General features: G+C 40.7%; 1 protein-coding gene across 1 annotated transcript in view; it reads left to right on the top strand.

Annotated features, from left to right (window-relative positions):
- Positions 1–18,712, top strand: part of ripk3 (receptor-interacting serine-threonine kinase 3) — a 21,920-nt gene extending 3,208 nt beyond the window's left edge. Inside the window, exons 6-15 of the mRNA XM_029754403.1 lie at positions 10,686–10,834; positions 13,113–13,162; positions 13,272–13,427; positions 13,575–13,657; positions 13,818–13,881; positions 13,969–14,030; positions 14,899–14,938; positions 15,104–15,273; positions 15,709–15,751; positions 18,140–18,712. Coding sequence (XP_029610263.1) covers positions 10,686–10,834; positions 13,113–13,162; positions 13,272–13,427; positions 13,575–13,657; positions 13,818–13,881; positions 13,969–14,030; positions 14,899–14,938; positions 15,104–15,273; positions 15,709–15,751; positions 18,140–18,312 — 990 coding nt within the window. The 3' untranslated portion in view covers positions 18,313–18,712. The remainder of the gene's footprint in view (positions 1–10,685; positions 10,835–13,112; positions 13,163–13,271; positions 13,428–13,574; positions 13,658–13,817; positions 13,882–13,968; positions 14,031–14,898; positions 14,939–15,103; positions 15,274–15,708; positions 15,752–18,139) is intronic.
- The last annotated feature ends 1,558 nt before the right edge of the window (positions 18,713–20,270 follow it).

Consider the following 20,270-nt stretch of genomic DNA (forward strand, 5'->3'; position numbering starts at 1 on the left):
TGATACAGTACCAGTCAAAAGTTTGGTCACACCTATACATTAAAGGGTTTTTCTTTATTTTTGACTATTTTCTACATTGTAGAATAGTAGTGAAGACATCAAAACTATGAAATAACACATATGGAATCATGTAGTAACCAAAAAAGTGTTAAACAAATCTAAATGTATTTTATATTTGAGGTTCTTCAAAGTAGCCACCCTTTGCCTTGATGACAGCTTTGCACACTTTTGGCATTCTCTCAACCAGCTTCACCTGGAATGATTTTACAACAGTCTTGAAGGAGTTTCCACATATGCTGAGCACTTGTTGGCTGCTTTTGCTTTACTCTGCGGTCCAAGTCATCCCAAACCATCTCAATTTGGTTGAGGTCGGGGGATTGTGGGGGCCAGGTCATCTGATGTAGCACTCCATCACTCTCCTTCTTGGTCAAATAGCCCTTCCAAATCAAATCCAATTTAAATAGTCACATGCGCCGAATACAACCGGTCTGTAGACCTTAAAGTGAAATGCTTACTTACAAGTCCTTAAGTAACAATGCAGTTTTAAGAAAAATAAGTGTTTGGAAAGTATTTCCTAAAATAAACTGAAGTAAAAAATTAAGAAATAGAAAAACAACAAATATTATGTACCAAATAAGCTACAAATAACACAAAAAAACACACACAATAGCACAACTGGCGCCATTATTTGTATTATTATTTAACCTTTATTTAACTAGGCAAGTCAGTTAAGAATAAATTCTTATTTACAATGACTGCCTACCAAAAGGCAAAAGGCCTCCTGCAGGGATGGGGGCTGGGATTAAAAATAAATAAAAATATAGGACAAAACACACATCATGATAAGCGAGACAACACAACACTACATAAAGAGAGACCTAAGACAACAACATAGCATGGCAGCATCACATGACAACTCAGCATGGTAGCAACATGACAATAACATGGTAGCAACACAACATGGCAGCAGCACAAAACAGGGTACAAACACTATTGGGCACAGACAACAGCACAAAGGGCAAGAAGGTAGAGACAACAATACGTCATGCAAAGCAGTCACAACTGTCAGTAAGAGTGTCCATGATTGAGTCTTTGAATGAAGAGATTGAGATTAAACTGTCCAGTTTGAATGTTTGTTGCAGCTCATTCCAGTTGCTAGCTGCAGCGAACTGAAAAGACGAGCGACCCTGGGATGTGTGTGTTTTGGGGACCTTTAACAGAATGTGACTGGCAGAGCGGTGTTGTATGTGGAGGATGAGGGCTGCAGTAGATATCTCAGATAGGGGGGAGTGAGGCCTAAGAGGGTTTTATAAATAAGCATCAACCAGTGGGGTCTTGCGACGGGTATACAGAGATGACCAGTTTACAGAGTAGTATAGAGTGCAGTGGTGTGTCCTATATGGAGCATTGGAGGCAAATCTGATGGCCGAATGGTAAAGAACATCTAGCCGCTCAAGAGCACCCTTACCTGCCGATCTATAAATTACGTCCCCGTAATCTAGCATGGGTAAGATAGTCATCTGAATCAGGGTTAGTTTGGGAGCTGGGGTGAAAGAGGAGCAATTACGATAGAGGGAACCAAGTCTAGATTTAACTTTAGCCTGCGGCTTTGATATGTGCTGAGAGAAGGACAGCGCACCATCTAGCCATACTCCCAAGTACTTGCATGAGGTGACTACCTCAAGCTCTAAACCCTCAGAGGTAGTAATCACACCTGTGGGAAGAGGAGCATTCTTCTTACCAAACCACATTAACTTTGTTTTGGAGGTGTTCAGAACAAGGTTAAGGGCAGAGAAAGCTTGTTGGACACAGCTTTGTTGTAGAGCATTTAACACAAAATCCAGGGGCCAGCTGAGTATAAGACTGTATTATCTGCATAAATGGATGAGAGATCTTCCTCAAATCAAATCAAATTAAATGTATTTGTCACATACACATGGTTAGCAGGTGTTAATGCAAGTGTAGCGAAATGCTTGTGCTTCTAGTTCCGACCATGCAGTAATATCTAACAAGTAATCTAACAATTCCACAACAACTACCTTATACACACAAGTGTAAAGGAATGAATACGAATATGTACATAAAAATATATAAATGAGCGATGGCATAACGGCATAGGCAAGATGTAATAGATGGTATGGAGTACAGTATATACATATGAGATGAGTATCGTAGGGTATGAAAACATATAAAGCGGCATTGTTTAAGGTGGCTAGTGATACATTACATCAGGATGGCATAGAGTACAGTATATACATATGAGATGAGTAATGTAGGTTATGAAAACATTATATAAAGTGGCATTGTTTAAAGTGGTTAGTGATACATCTAATACATCAAGATGGCAAGATGCAGTAGATGGTATAGCGTACAGTATATACATATACTGTAAACATTTTCTAATATAAATAATATAAAGTGGCAAGTGATAAATTGATTACATCAATTTTCCCATTATTAAAGTGGCTTGAGTTGAGTCAGTATGTTGGCAGCAGCCACTCAATGTTAGTGATGGCTGTTTAACAGTCTGATGGCCTTGAGATAGAAGCTGTTTTTCAGTCTCTCGGTTCCAGCTTTGATGCACCTGTACTGACCTCACCTTCTGTCCTTGCTGTCCTTGCTGTCCTTGATGATCTTTTTGGCCTTCCTGTGACATCGGGTGGTGTAGGTGTCCTGGAGGGCAGGTAGTTTGCACCCGGTGATGCGTTGAGGAATGTTATTGATTTAAATATTGTATAAGAGAGATTTGAACAATAGAGCTAGCAAGCTTGTAGTCCTAAAAATGGAAATGAGTAACAGAGATGACCAGTTTACAGAGTAGTATATTTATTTACATTAGTGTGTAACAGTTATTTCTGGTTTGTGGCTTTGATATTCGTAGTGTAGTATTGTTAAACTTGTGAAGCAATGGAACAGCGAATTCAGGGTTTATGAACTTGTCATGCCAGTGGTGGAGAAGTAAGAGTGGCACAGACCCTCTACTACTTCATTTTGCTAGAGATCCAGGTTATAGGATCATTCTAATGGTCTTTATATTTTACATTCATTCCAATAACACGTGAAAGTGTTATTGGTTGTGATTTCATGATTTTCATAATGTGATAATTTAGGGGTTTTCCATTTTTTTTTTTTACTTCTTACATCTAGACGTTCCGCTAGCGGAACACCGCTCCAATATCCAATGATAGGGCGTGGCGCGAAATACAAACTCCTCGAAAATCCGAAAACGTCCATTTTTAAAAAATATGACTATTTTACACCATTTTAAAGACAAGACTCTCCTTTATCTAACCACACTGTCCGATTTCAAAAGGGCTTTACAACGAAAGCAACACATTAGATTATGTCAGGAGAGTACCCAGCCAGAAATAATCAGACACCCATTTTTCAAGCTAGCATATAATGTCACAAAAAAACAAAACCACAGCTAAATGCAGCACTAACCTTTGATGATCTTCATCAGATGACACTCCTAGGACATTATGTTATACAATACATGCATGGTTTGTTCAATCAAGTTCATATTTATATCAAAAACCAGCTTTTTACATTAGCATGTGACGTTCAGAACTAGCATTCCCACCGAACACTTCCGGTGAATTTACTAAATTACTCACGATAAACGTTCACAAAAAACATAACAATTATTTTAACAATTATAGATACAGACCTCCTTTATGCAATCGCGGTGTCCGATTTTAAAATAGCTTTTTGGGGGAAGGACATTTTGCAATATTCTGAGTAGATATCCCGGCCATCACAGGCTAGCTATTTTGACACCCACCAAGTTTGGTACACACCAAACTCAGATTTACTATAAGAAAAATTGTATTACCTTTGCTGTTCTTCGTCAGAATGCACTCCCAGGACTTCTACTTCAACAACAAATGTTGGTTTGGTTCCAAATATTCCATAGTTATATCCAAATAGCGGCATTTTGTTCGTGCGTTCAAGACACTATCCGAAGGGTAATGAAGGGTGACGCGCCGGCGTGTATCGTGACAAAAAAATTCAAAATATTCCATTACCGTACTTCGAAGCATGTCAAACGCTGTTTAAAATCAATTTTTATGCGATTTTTCTCGTAAAATAGCGATAATATTCCGACCGGGAGACGTCGTTTTCGTTCAAAGACGAAAATGTAAAATGGACTCTTCACGTGCAAGCGCGCACCCGTTTCATTGTTCTCAGATCGACCACTATCCAAATGCGCTACTGTTTTTCAGCCAGAGACTGCAGAGTCATCATTCAACGTTCTGGCGCCTTCTGAGAGCCTATGGGAGCCTTAGAAAGTGTCACGTTACAGCAGAGATCCTCTGTTTTCAATAAAGAGGCTAAAGAAGGCCAAGAAATGGTCAGAGAGGGCACTTCCTGTTTGGAATCTTCTCAGGTTTTGGCCTGCCATATGAGTTCTGTTATACTCACAGACACCATTCAAACAGTTTTAGAAACTTTAGGGTGTTTTCTATCCAAATCAAACAATTATATGCATATTCTAGTTTCTGGGCAGGAGTAATAAACAGATTAAATCGGGTACGTTTTTTATCCGGCCGTGAAAATACTGCCCCTTATCCATAACATGTTAAACGCCACTCCTGAATAAGAAACAATGTAATTAACAATTCTATAAATACTCACTGTGCTGCTGTGTTGAGTAACACCCCACCACCATCTTGTGGCTGGACAGTGAACTGCTCACATGACTCTCTCACCTTTAGGACTGGTTTTTAAAAAATATTTTTTTTCATCTCTTAAATAATTATGATTAGATCCACCATTGAGCACAAAAACAACACTTGTTACAGAATATTTTACATAGAAATAACATCTGTCAGACAAACCATGCCTGACAACATGATCCAAAATACATATTTTACATGTCAGATTAAATACCACTGTGTGTGTCAACAACATACGTGTGTGTGTGTGTGTGTGTGTGTGTGAGTGAGTGAGAGAGAGAGAAAAGGATATTGCATGTGCTTTCCAATAGGTTATACCGGCACATCTCCTGTGCCGGTATAGAAACAAATTATCTTACTGTCGACTCTATAGGACAAAACAAATATTGCGTTAAAGGACAACGTTTACCCTGAGCTGGGATTAGACCGTCGTGAGACAGGTTAGTTTTACCCTACTGATGATGAAAACTATAAATTCCACTAGATTTCCAACTAAGGAAGTCTCTAGCCTTACAGCATTGTGTCAGGTTCACTGTTGCCCTCCTTACACACTTGAACATAAAACAAGTATTGATTACATTCTTTGCAAATGCTTTCTGGAGAGCCTTCCGATTATGGGCGGAGCAGCTGCCGTACCAGGCGGTGATACAACCCGACAGGATGCTCTCGATTGCGCATCTGTAAAAGTTTGTGAGTGTTTTTGGTGACAAGCTGTATTTCTTCAGCCTCCTGAGGTTGAAGAGGCGCTGCTGCGCCTTCTTCACCACGCTGTCTGTGTGGGTGTACCATTTCAGTTTGTCCGTGATGTGTACGCCGAGGAACTTAAAACTCTCCACCCTCTCCACTACTGTCCCGTCAATGTAGATAGGGGGCTGCTCCCTCTGCTGTTTCCTGAAGTCCACGATCATCTTTTTTGTTTTGTTGACATTGAGTGCGAGGTTATTTTCCTGACACCACACTCCGAGGGCCCTCACCTCCTCCCTGTAGGCCGTCTCGTTGTTGTTGGTAATCAAGCCTACCACTGTAGTGTCGTCTGCAAACTTGATGATTGAGTTGGATGCGTGCATGGCCACGCAGTCGTGGGTGAACAGGGAGTACAGGAGAGGGCTGAGAACGCACCCTTGTGGGGACCCAGTGTTGAGGATCAGCGGGGTGGAGATGTTGTTACCTACCCTCACCACCTGGGGATGGCCCGTCAGGAAGTCCAGGACCCAGTTGCACAGGACGGGGTCGAGACCCAGGGTCTCGAGCTTAATGACGAGTTTGGAGGGTACTATGGTGTTAAATGCTGAGCTGTAATCGATGAACAGCATTCTTACATAGGTATTCCTCTTGTCCAGATGGGTTAGGGCAGTGTGCAGTGTGATGGTGATTGCGTCGTCTGTGGACTTATTGGGTCGGTAAGCAAATTGGAGTGGGTCTAGGTAGGGTGGAGGTGATATGGTCCTTGACTAGTCTCTCAAAGCACTTCATGATGACGGAAGTGAGTGCTACAGGGCGGTAGTCATTTAGCTCAGTTACCTTAGCTTTCTTGGGAACAGGAACAATGGTGGCCCTCTTGAAGCATGTGGGGACAACAGACTGGGATAAGGATTGATTGAATATGTCTGTAAACACACCAGCCAGCTGGTCTGCGCATGCTCTGAGGACCAGCCAGGGATTCCGTCTGGGCCTGCAGCCTTGCGAGGGTTAACACGTTTAAATGTTTTACTCACATTGGCTGCAGTGAAGGAGAGCCTGCAGGTTTTGGTAGCGGGCCGTGTTGGTGGCACTGTATTGTCCTCAAAGTGAGCAAAGAAGTTGTTTAGTTTGTCTGGGAGCAAGACATCGTGGTCTGCGATGGGTCTGGTTTTCTTTTTGTAGTCCATGATTGGTTGTAGACCCTGCCACATACCTTTCGTGTCTGAGCCGTTGAATTGCGACTCCACTTTGTCTCTGTACTGACGCTTAGCTTGTTTGATTGCCTTGTGGAGGGAATAGCTACACTGTTTGTATTCGGTCATGTTTCCGGTCACTTTGCCCTGATTAAAAGCAGTGGTTCGCACATTCAGTTTTGCGCGAATGCTGCCATCAATCCACGGTTTCTGGTTGGGGAATGTTTTAATAGACGCTGTTGGTACGACATCACCGATGCACTTGTTAATGAATTCGCACACCGAGTCAGCGTATTCGTCAATGTTGTTGTTCGCAGCAATGCGGAACATATCCCAGTCCACGTGATCGAAGCAATCTTGAAGCACGGAATCCGATTGGTCCTACTGCCTGAGCTATGTTGTTGATGTAAATTGAGAAGAGCGTGGGGCCTAGGATTGAGCCTAGGCAGTGGCTGAGACAGCATATTGTCTGACTTTATACACTGCACTCAGAGACACTAATACTCCTTAACCTCTCTAGGGCAGGTGGCACCAAATCGTCCCACCTACGTAACAGCCAGTTGAGTCCTGTGGCGCGATTTTCAAATACCTTAGAAATGCTATTACTTCAATTTCTCAAACATATGACTATTGTCGTGTCTTTGGCTATGCCGGATTAAGTGATATGACATGCTAACTTATAAAATTATTTCTCTGTAATTAATATTACCTGATTAAGCTAATCATGTAAATGTAATTAACTAGAAAGTCGGGGCACCACAGAAGAACGTTTATAGAGCTGTTATCTTCCGAATAAACTCTTAAAATACTTAGTAATATTTTACATCGATAGCAGTCAATATTAACCCTTATCTTATTTTCAGTCTCATCATGAAAGTTGTAAATTCTTGGTTATCTTCACAAACCCTGGCTAACAAGTTGAATCAGCAATACAAAATTGGGTTTAATTATTTATTTACTAAATACCTAACTAATCACACAGAATTACAAATACACAGAATACAATGACGTCATACAGAAAACGTCCTGGTGAACGGAGCCTGTATCATGGCTGGTTACACAAAGGAAAGGGGGGTTGGGCTTGAATGAAAGAGCGGGAAGATTTAGGAACAAAGAAACAGCAGCTATGCTATCGTAAATACATTATCTTATGCATTCTAAATTACCGCCCATTTGGAAAAGGAAAATGCAATAAATATTTACTCTGAGCTGCGCTTTGGTAGATTGGTCGTAGATGCTGGCCGGGTTGGCCAACAGATCTGCCTGTAGTGGAAGAATGTCAATGGTGGTAAATTGGGTACGTGGTCTGGTTGTTAGACTGGATCCGTCGTCCGTCCTTTCCTAGCCCACGTTAGCAGCGGCTAACTCAACGGCTAGGAAGTATCACTTCTGTAGTGAATAAGCTCAAAGTTCATACCATTCATACCATAGCTCACGCCGAGGTTGGCTTAGTTCTGTTCTTGATATGTGTCTGTCCTTCTAACGTAGAGGCTGCAGTCCTCACGTACTGGAACACGTGAATGTCTTTTCGTCAAAGACTTATATAGTGGAGAGGAGGGAAGGAGGTGTTTCATCGTTTATAACCCCATGTCTCTTCACAGGGTTGGCCACTGATCGGGCAGGGCCCTTTCCTTATGAAAACCCAATTCTCTCATTTGGAAGCTAAAATTACATTTAATCTCCTAACAAACAATTTCAATATCAAACATTTCAATTGCATAACAATTCCATGTGACTCTGATAACTAGAGGGTGTATACTTTCTCAGGTACAGTTTATGTCGTCCTGTCATCAATCATAATGTCTCAGATAACAATGAACTGACATACATACTCATTACGTTATTAAGCATATTTCCAACTGGTTTTATTATCAAAAGATGGTTCCTTTTCCCCATTTGTTTGATGTTCCCAGACTCTCTATATTTAACACAGGCTATTCAAGTCCTTCAGTAGGGTCAGAGAGAGAGGGGAAGGGAGAAGGGTATTTATGTGGGGGTCATAAACCTTACCCACAGGCCAACGTCATGACACTATTTTACAGCTATTTAAAGACAAGACTCTCGTTAATCTAACCACACTGTCCGATTTCAAAAAGGCTTTACAACGAAAGCAAAACATTTGATTATGTCAGCAGAGTACCCAGCCAGAAATAATCAGACACCCATTTTTCAAGCTAGCATATAATGTCACAAAAACCCAGAAGACAGCTAAATGCAGCACTAACCTTTGATGATCTTCATCAGATGACACACCTAGGACATTATGTTATACAATACATGCATGTTTTGTTCAATCAAGTTCATATTTATATCAAAAACCAGCTTTTTACATTAGCATGTGACGTTCAGAACTAGCATACCCCCCGCAAACTTCCGATGAATTTACTAACAATTTACTAAATTACTCACGATAAACGTTCACAAAAAGCATAACAATTATTTTAAGAATTATAGATACAGAACTCCTCTATGCACTCGATATGTCCGATTTTAAAATAGCTTTTCGGTGAAAGCACATTTTGCAATATTCTAAGTAGATAGCCCGGCATCACAGGGCTAGCTATTTAGACACCCAGCAAGTTTAGCCTTCACCAAACTCCGATTTACTATTAGAAAAGTTTGATTACCTTTCCTGTTCTTCGTCAGAATGCACTCCCAGGACTTCTACTTCAATAACAAATGTTGGTTTGGTCCAAAATAATCCATAGTTATGTTCAAACAGCGGCGTTTTGTTCGTGCGTTCAAGACACTATCCCAATGGTAAATAAGGGTCACGCGCACGGCACATTTCGTGACAAAAGATTTCTAAATATTTCATTACCGTACTTCGAAGCATGTCAACCGCTGTTTAAAATAAATTTTTATGCCATTTTTCTCGTAAAAAAGCGATAATATTCCGACCGGGAATCTGCAATTAGGTAAACAGCCGAAAGAAAATACAGCACGGGGTCGACTCGGGCACGCGCCTAATTCCTTTGTCCTCTTATCGGCCACTTGGCAAAGGCGATAATATGTTTCAGCCTGGGGCTGCCTCGATATCGTTCAGCTTTTTCCCAGGCTCTTAGAGCCTATGGAAGCCGTAGGAAGTGTCACGTTACAGCTAAGATCCCCACTCTTCAATAAACAGAGACAAGGAGAACGACTCCTTGTCAGACAGGCCACTTCCTGCATGAAATCTTCTCAGGTTTTTGCCTGCCATATGAGTTCTGTTATACTCAGACACCATTCAAACAGTTTTAGAAACTTTAGGGTGTTTTCTATCCAAAGCCAATAATTATATGCATATTCTAGTTACTGGGCAGGAGTAGTAACCAGATTAAATCGGGTATGTTTTTTATCCGGCCGTGTAATCGTCATTGGAAATAAGATTTGTTCTTAACTGACTTGCCTAGTTAAATAAATAGTGCTATCTTCTATATACTAACACTACCTTGTCACAACACAGCTGATTGGCTCAAAGGAAATTCCACAAATTAACTTTTAACAAGGCACACCTGTTAATTGCAATGCATTCCAGATGATGACCTCATGAAGCTGGTTGTGAGAATGCCAAGAGTGTGCAAAGCTGGCGTCAAGGCAAAGGGTGGCTACTTTGAAGAATCTGAAATATAAAATATATTTTGATTTAACACTTTTTTGACTTTTTTTTCTACGTGATTCCATATGTTTTATTTCACAGTTTTCATGTATAATGAAAACTATTTCACATGTATAATACATACTTGTACATCTGTGAAATAGGACAAATATAAGCACACACCAAAGAATAATTATTACACTTGTGTTGTTGAATGTTGATCCCAACTCCCGAGTCTGTCTCCTGATTCTATTCTGTCAGCATTCACTCTGTCATTCTGAAAGATTTTCTCGTAATGCCAGAAATGCAGACGACGATGGAGCTGCCCAAAAATGTTTCCAGCCAACGGGAAAACCAGAACCTCTTCAATTTGAGCCAGATTGACAGCGCTCTGACCCAATGAGAATGGGGGGGGGGGGGGGGGGCACCAAGAGTGGCCAATCATATTCAGGGTCGGCTGGTGCAGAGATATGTCCCCCCCCATGCCCCTCCCTTGGCAATTTCACCAATGATTGTGACATTATTCTCTCTTTCTCCTCTCTCCTCTCTCTCCAGCTGACAGATTTCGGCCTAGCCAGGGTTTACCACAGCATTTCCAAAGCGAACAGGAACGACACGGGAGAGGACGGCGGAACATTAAGTTACATGCCACCAGAGGCTTTTGACATGACATACAAGCCCACCCACGCCTCGGATATCTACAGGTAAGTATACACCATTGATACAATTGACATTTCACTGTTTCTCAAGGCATCATTCAGGATAATAAAACAGTTTACAGCAGGTATAAAACGTGCAGCGAAATGCTTGTGAACTGAATGGATACATATAGTGCCTTCAGAAAGTTTTCACACTCATAGATTTTTTCCCACATTATGTTGTGTTACAGCCTTAAAATGGACTACATTGAGATTTTGTGTCACAAAGTGGAATTATGTTTTTCAAAAGGTTTACAAATTCATAAAAAACGAAAAGCTGAAATGTCTTGAGTCAAGAAGTATTCAACCCCTTTGTTATGGCAAGCCTAAATAAGTTCAGGAGTAAAAGTAATTTGCTTACAAAGTCATATAAGTCATACACTGTGAGTGAGTGTTTTAAAATTATTTTTGGATGACTACATCATCTGTTAATTACACTTTGGATGGTGTATGAACACACCCAGTCACTACAAAGATACAGGCATCCTTCCTAACTCGGAGAGGAAGGAAACCGCTCAGGGATTTCACCATGAGGTCAATGGTGATTTATAAAACAGGTACAGAGTTTAATGGGAAAGGGGGATCCCTAGTCAGTTGCATTCAACCAAAATGTGTCTTTCGCATTTAACCCAACCCCTCTGAATCAGAGAGGTGCGGGGGGCTGCCTTAATCGACGTCCATGTTATAGGTGCCCAGGGAGCAGTTGTTGTGGGAGTTAATTGCATTGCTCAAGGGCAGAACGACAGTATTTTCCACCTTGCCAGCTTGGGATTCGAACAAGCAACCGCTATGCTACCTGCCGCTCTTCAATGGCTGTAATAAGAGAACTGAGCAGGGATCAAGAACATTGTTGTTACTCCACAATACTAACCTAATTGACTGAGTGAAAAGAAGGAAGCCTATACAATATTCCAAAACATGCATCCTGTTTGCAACAAGGCACTAAAGTAATACTGCAATAAATGTGGCAAAGCAATTCACTTTTTGTCCTGAATACAAAGTGTTATGTTTGGGGTGTTCTAAATAAACAGATTAAAACTCACAGATTCTTAATAAAGCTCAAACCAAGTTTATTCACGCACTGGGTCATATACAGTCTTATACAGCTGCATAAGACAAAGACATATTTCCACCAGTGGTATTATGTATATCCCAATTTGGGTGGAGTCTCCTCCTTCTGCCTAAACATTACATATTTATTGCAAGTCAGGAAGTTAAGTAATGCGGGCAATAAACTGTTCCTTCTCCCTTAATCTGACCTGATCTCGGCCCCCTTCCTCACTAAACCACATCTCTCCATGCTTATCAGTGCCTGTAAACATGTGATTGCCTTTCCTTTACTCAGTACATTCCAAGCTTAATTGCCTTCACTATATACATTCCTCCTACAGATAACCATTAACTTCTGGTGTAGAAACCAGACTATGGCACTCAATATTCCAATAGGATACCTGATAATTAACGATATTTCAAGTTTAGAGTCAGAACTCATCAGGGGCAAATACAATACAACACATTACTGAATACTACTCTCCATATTTTCAAGCATAGTGGTGGCTGCATCATGTTATGGATATGCTTGTAATCATTAAGGACTGGTGAGTTTCAGGATAAAAAAACCTGAAATTGAGCTAAGCACAGGCAAAATCCGATAGGAAAACCTGTTTCAGCCTGCTTCCACCAGACACTGGGAGATGAATTAATCTTTCAGCAGGACAATAACCTAAAACACAGGGCCAAATATACACTGGAGTTGCTTACCAAGAAGACAGTGAATGTTCCTGAGTGGCCGAGTTACAGTTTTGACTTCAATCTGCTTGAAAATCTATGGCAAGACCTGAAAATAGCTGTCTCGCAATGATCAACAACCAATTTGACACAGCTTGAAGAATTTGGAAATTAATAATGGGCAAATGTTACACAATCCAAATGTGTGGAAAGCTCTTAGAGACTTACCCAGAAAGACTCACAGTTATAATCGCTGCCAAAGGTGATTCTAAAATGTATTGACTCAGGGTCTTGAATACTTATCCAATCAAGATATTTTTGTTTTGAAAATTAATATTATTGTTGTGATTCCATTTTTTACAAAGGTTAAGAATGTTTCTTCCAAGTTGACATTACAGAGTATTTTGTGTAGATCGTTGACAAGAAATGACAATTAAATCATTTTAATCCCACTTTGTAACTCAGCAAAATGCGGAAAAAACTTCCTGATGGCACTGTAGTAGGGGAAAGATACGTTACATGGCTATCATGATGATTATTGTTCTCTTTCTAACAGCTATGGCATACTCCTGTGGTCCATCATCACAGGCAAAGAGCCATATCCTAGTGAGTGACTAGTCCTAACACACAAACATAAATACATTTACCCATCAAAGATATACCCACTTCCCTCGAATTCACAACCCTCCCTCTCCTCCTCCTCCCCTCCCCCTAGACGCCCGGTCCAGTTTGGTGCGGTTCCGGATCCCCCAGGGGGATAGACCCTCTCTGGATGCGTTGGACAGGGACCAGGTCGAAGGGCTGGGGGAACTGGTGGAGCTCATGGAGAGATGCTGGGATACAAAACCCACCCTGAGACCCACATTCCTGCGTAAGACAAGAGCCTGGAGGGGAGTGGATATGTTACAAATAAAATTTGTGCAATATGTTATGATTTTTTTTTTGTGCTTATGATACCGAAGTACATCTTTAACCCATATTTTCTTGTGACCCATGGCTCTATTTTGTTGGTGTTCAGACTGCCTTGCTGTGACAGAGAAGATGTACGAGAAACACAAACAAGGGATAAATGATGCCGTCCATCAAGTGCAGAAAAAACTGGTACTGAAGATGACCCTGTCATTCGACGCTTTCAGTACCGTAACAGTACTAGTCAACTTTATTAAACAACTATGTCTACCTCGCAATCTAACTCCCACCTGTCTGTCTGTCTGTCTGTCTGTCTGTCTGTCTGTCTGTCTGTCTGTCTGTCTGTTTCTAGGATTCAGAGAGTGATCAGAGTATTACATCCGCTGTTGCTGCCCTGCATATCTCACAGCCATCAGGTACAACCCTTTATAACTCGATACATTTGCCAAAAATCTTAAATTACCACTGCAGTTATCATTCATTTATTCATTAACCTTTCACAGGAATTCAAAAACACAAAGTGAAAATCTCTGATCGTGTGAAGAGTGAACCTCCCCCAACACAGGTATGTGATGTATGGTGAATTTGGCCTTTAACACTGGTCAGTTTTGAATTTTCCTCAGTAATGGTTATGGTTAGGATTGGGGGAGGGGACGCTGATCCTAAATCAGTACCTAGGGTAAAACTTCCCCCTGGAACCAGGTATGGTCTAAAGTTAATAATTTGATATATTTTGCACCAGATGCTCAAATAGGAAAATGGAAAATTGGTTTCTGATAAATATAAATACAAATAAATAAATATTATACAAACATTACACAGGACCTATTTTCTTCTTCCTATATTCAAGGAAAAACATCTTGTGTATGAGAAAACAGAGTGGCCTACACAGAGTAACATGAGTCTACATTCTTATGTAACATGTAACATAACAGTTGTGACATGGTGGTGTTATGGGTATTGTTAGGTTCCAAATAGAGTAAAACACATGGGCGCTTAGTAAAGCTCAAACCAAGTTTATTCACCCACTGGGTCACACAGCTGCATAAGACCAAGACATATTCACACAAACGCTGGTATTTAAACCTTTCTTCCTAACATCACTGAACAGCCAATACATCTCTGTTGCTAGACAGAACTTTTGTGATATCTGTTCTTCCTCACTTTATCTGACCTGACCTCAGCCCAAATTCCTCACTCCTCCCCAACTCATGGCTGTCCTGTTGACTTGTACCAGATTGTGGCCCTTTTCCTTTCCGTAGGATCCCTGTTGTCTAACAATAGCATGTTCGGACAGAATGTAAACGTTCTACATTCCCCTCAGTGACATGAATAAGGATATTTCATATTTTCAAGTTTCGAAGTCAGAACACATCAGTATAATCGACCAAAGGTAAAAAAAACTTGACTTCCTGTTCTTGTGTTTGCTACAGGAAACGGCTGGTAGTTTGACCTCAAAACAGAAATATAAAGGTATACGCAAGGAAGTTGTCGTGGGTGATCGCCTGGTAACCAACAAGGGCTTGTCATGGGAGGTTATCTGGTAACCAATGAGGGAAATATTTCTGGCCCTTAATGTTTGAATCCAAAATGTATTATCCTTTCACAAGATTCTTGTAATTTTTTTTCCCCTCATAGAGTATCCATCCGTTCAGCACACACCCCTGCCAATGAGATGGCCAGATGCAGATCCGGTCACTTCTTCAACCAATCACAAACCAAAGATGTTCCCCCTTGTATCCAATCATGACTGCAAAACAACAGCTTCCCGCTCTGCATCTAATCAAAGTTCAGCGGTCAATTTTCAGGTACAGAGTCATGTTTCTGTATGGAAACGTGTTCCCAAAATAACCGTTATATAATAATAGAACAGTGAAGTGAACACTCTGCTGAATCATTGAAACCAAAGAAACCAATGTCATGACTAAAGCTCAGGTCATAGGCTACAATGTGACCAAGTACTAAACTTTAGACATAGGAGTTACCACACCCATTCTCAGAGATACCTAACTCTACTGAGCTAGGCAAATCAGCTTTTATTTTTCGTGCACCTCATTTGTGGAACAATCTTCGAAATGTTCTTCTTTTCTTTCTGCTTACATTTTGTATTTACATTTTGATGTGTGTATTTTCTATACTTTATGTAATTTAAGGCTCATCTGTAAAGAGACCTTGGTCTCAGTATGACTCCCTGATAAAATAAATAAAAATGATAATATTTACTCTCTAATTTCTCCTTTCAGCGCCTGTGTTCCGCTCCAGTTACCCCATCCAATTATCCCACAGGTATTACTTTCAGTCTATTTACTTTCTATGTGTCTATTGGTTAAAGGTATAGTCCACCCAGTTACATATCGGTCTCCTTACCCAGGAAGCAGTGACTTCAGTGCCTTCAGAAAGTATTCAGACACCTTGACTTTTTCCACATTTTGTTACGTTACAGCCTTATTCTAAAATGTATTATTAAACAATCCTCAGCAATCTACAAACAGTACCCCATAATAACAAAGCGAAAACTGTTTTTTAGAAATTTCAGCAAATGCATTAAAAATAATAAACAGAAATAGCTTATTTACATAAGTATTCAGACCTTTGCTATGAGACTCGAAATTGAACTCCGGTGCATCCTGTTTCCATTGATTATCCTTGAGATGTTTCTAAAACTGGATTGGAGTCCAGCTGTGGTAATTTAAATTGATTGGTCATTATTTGGAAAGGTGCACACACCTGTCTATATAAGGTCCCACAGTTAACAGTGCATGTCAGAGCAAAATCCAAGCCACGAGGTCGAAGGAATTGTCTGTAGAGCTCCAAGACAGGGTTGTCTTGAGGCACAGATCTGGGGAAGGGTACCAAAACATTTCTGCAGCATTGAAGGTCCCCAAGAACACAGTGGCCTCCATCATTCTTAAATGGAAGAAATTTGGAACCACCAAGGCTCTTCCAAGAGCTGGCCACCCGGCCAAACTGAGCAATCGGTGGAGAAGGGCCTTGGTCAGGAAGGTGACCAAGAACCCGATGGCCATTCTGACAGAGCTCTAGAGTTCCTCTGTGGAGATGGGAGAAACTTCCAGAAGGACAACCATCTCTGAAGCACTCCAACAATAAAGCCTTTATGGTAGAGTGGCCAGACGGAAGCCACTCCTCAGTAAAAGGCACATGGCAGCCCGCTTTGAGTTTGCCAAAGGGTACCTAAAGACTCTCAGACTATGGGAAACAAGATTCTCTGGTTTGATGAAACCAAGATTGAACTCTGCTCTGAATGCCACGTGTCATACCTGGAGGAAACCTGGCCCCATCCCTACGGTGAAGCATGGTGGTGGTAGCATCATGCTGTGGGGATGTTTTTCAGTTAGTCAGAATTGAGGGAAAGATGAACGAAGAAAAGTACAGAGAGATCCTTGATGAAAACCTGCTCCAGAGTGCTCAGGACCTCAGACTGGGGTGAAGGTTCACCTTCCAACAGGACAATGATCCTAAGCACACAGCCAAGACAACTCAGGAGTGGTTTCGAGACAAGTCTCTGAATGTCCTTGAGTGGCCCCTGTCAGAGCCCAGACTTGAACCCGGTCAAACATTTCTGGAGAGACCTTAAAATTTATGTGCAGCAATGCTCCCCATACAACCTGACAGAGCTTGGGAGGATCTCCAGATAAGAATGGGAGAAACTCCCCAAATACAGGTGTGCCAAGCTTGTAGCATCATACCCAAGAAGACTTGATGCTGTAATCACTGCCAAAGGTGCTTCAACAAAGTACTGAGTAAAGGGTCTGAATACTTATGTAAATGTGATATCAGTTTTTTATTTGTAATAAAAATGCTAACATTTCTAAAAACCTCTTTTTGCTTTGTCATTATGGGGTATTGTGTGTAGATTGAGGAGGGAAAAAAACTATTTAATACATTTTTGAATAAGGCTGTAACGCAACGAAATGCGAAAAAAGTCAAGGGGTCTGAATTCTTTCTGAAGGCACTGCATGGACAACGTATGACAGGAATCCATGCTTTGGTTTAGTTTCTCTGGCACTGTTTACACGTGGTAACATTTTAGCATTTGTGGCACAAATACCATTCAAGTCATGAGACCGATATTAGTATTTTCCGCGCATTATGTTCAAATCATCTATAAGTTACTTTTTTGAGCTTCACTATCAATTTAGAATCTTTCGGGTGATTTGGAAATGATGCGAGAAAAATGCTAATATCGGTACCATGACTTGAATGGGATTTGTGACACAAATGCTAAAACGTTAGCATGTGGAAACAGTGCCAGGGAAACTAAACCAAAGCATGGATTGCTGTCATACCTTGTCCATAGACTGCTTGCAAGGTAAAGAAACCAATACGCCATTTTGTAATTTGGGTGAACCATCCCTTTAAGAGGTGTTTAAAATATCTGTGGCTTTTTCCCAAGTCTTTCCATGCTTCTAAGTGTCAGAAGGAAGCATTTCCTCTTCTTGAAGACATTTTGAAAAGAAAGAAATGAGTGACAATTGAGATAGAGCTGGGTGAATATCAAAAGTATTTCCTTTATTACTTGCCTCCTAAGCACGCATTGGAGGAGAAGGTCTGAGGGGAGGGACATGGGACCTTCTTCTCCAATGCTTATTGTGGATGACGTGAGGAATCAAGGACAGACTATTAAGATACATCCATAACCTCTTTCTCATCCAGGGGGATTCTCCATCAACATGAGCAATGTGGAAGGACTGCAGTTTGGTGACAATAACTACATGTTCATCGGGTCGCAACAACTCAGTAAACGCCACAGAAACCCCACAGCGCCATCTAGAGTTAACTACGCACCAGTGAAGCCAAGAAACCCTAAAGCTCCAGAGCCATGGTGAAGTCGCCAACACTCCCAGCCCTATGCCCGTGTACAAATCTCTGCCAGAGACCGAGGTTCACTCTTTGTCTCTCATCTTCACCTGTCAGCCCCTCTGTTTCTAGTCTGTCTGTAATAAAAACACAATATTAAGATTCACTCTCCTTAAAAAAAAGAAACCATAAATGATAATTCTCTTTTTTTATTACTTTTTTGTAACATTTTGAATGATGAAATCCTGTGCAGCTAGAGAGCATGGATTGATCCATCTTTGTCCTTTTTATTCTGTTACATTTGCCCATGAGGGACTGGTCTGCACTGACGTCCTAAAGAAACTAACATTAATATCTTTGCATTAAAAAAAGTTCTCAATTTGTTGAGCTTCAGGGAAGTCAATAAAAAGCTCAGCTTTACGGAATGACCATCGGTGTTTTCATCTGTCCTACCACTAGAACAAGTCTATTTTTCCCTTTTATAATGTTTATTGTGTTTTTGTAACCCTTATCCAAAGAGACAATAGAATTTATTAATAGATTGGCGTTCCAATGACATTGATATGACGTATGTATGGTTCATACAGTTGAAGTCAGAAGTTTACATACACTTCGGTTGTAGTCATTAAAACTTGTTTTTCAACCACTCCACAAATTTCTTGTTAACAAACTATAGTTTTGGCACATTGGTTAAGACATCTACTTTGTGCACGACACAAGTAATTTTTCCAACAATTGTTTACAGACAGATTATTTCACTTATAATTTACTATATCACAATTCCAGTGTGTCAGAAGTTTACATACACTAAGTTGACTGTGCCTTTAAACAGCTTGGAAAATCCCCAAAATGATGTCATGGCTTTAGACGCTTCTGATAGGCTAATTGACATCATTTGAGTGAATTGGAGGTGTACCTGTGGATGTATTTCTAGGCCTAAAAAAAGTATCTATATCCACAGTAAAACGAGTCCTATATCGACATAACCTGAAAGGCCGCTCAGCAAGGAAGAAGCCACTGCTCCAAAACCGCCATAAAAAGCCAGACTACGGTTTGCAACTGCACATGGGGACAAAGATCATACTTTTTGGAGAAATATCCTCTGGTCTGATGAAACAAAAATAGAACTGTTTGGCCATAATGACCATTGTTATATCTGGAGGAAAAAGGGGGAGGCTTGCAAGCCAAAGAACACCATCCCAACTGTGAAGCACAGGGGTGGGAGCATCATGTTGTGGGGGTGCTTTGCTGCAGGAGGGACTGGTGCACTTCACAAAATGGATGGTGTCATGAGGAAGGAAAATTATGGTGATATATTGAAGCAACATCTCAAGACATCAGTCAGGAAGTTAAAGCTTGGTCGCAAATGGGTTTTCCAAATGGACAATGACTCCAAGAATACTTCCAAAGTTGTAGCAAAATGGCTTAAGGACAACAAAGTCAAGGTATTGGAGTGGCCATCACAAAGCCCTGACCTCTATGCTATAGAACATTTGTGGGCAGAACTGAAAAGCGTGTGCGAGCAAGGTCTACAAACCTGACTCAGTTACAGCAGCTCTGTCAGGAGGAATGGGCCAAAATTCACGCAACTTATTGTGGGAACCAAATACTAATTGAGTGTATGTAAACTGCTGACCCCCTGGGAATGTGATGAAAGAAATAAAAGCTGAAATAAATAATTCTCTCTACTATTATTCTGACATTTCACATTCTTAAAATAAAATGGTGATCCTAACTGACCTAAGACAGGGCATTTTTACTAGGATTAAATGTTAGGAATTGTGAAAAACTGAGTTTAAATGTATTTGGCTATGTAAACTTCCGACTTCAACTGTATATCAGTACATATTAACCTTATAATCTTATATTAACACTTCAATAAACACACACATCTTTAAAGAATGAACCAACACCCCGTCCTATATATTCTTACATGCCTCCACTCGGTATTCAAGCAGCGAGAGAAATTGGTTGTGACAGTGTACGG

The sequence above is a fragment of the Salmo trutta genome, chromosome 5 (assembly GCF_901001165.1).
Source record: "Salmo trutta chromosome 5, fSalTru1.1, whole genome shotgun sequence".
Taxonomy (NCBI): Eukaryota; Metazoa; Chordata; class Actinopteri; order Salmoniformes; family Salmonidae; genus Salmo; species Salmo trutta.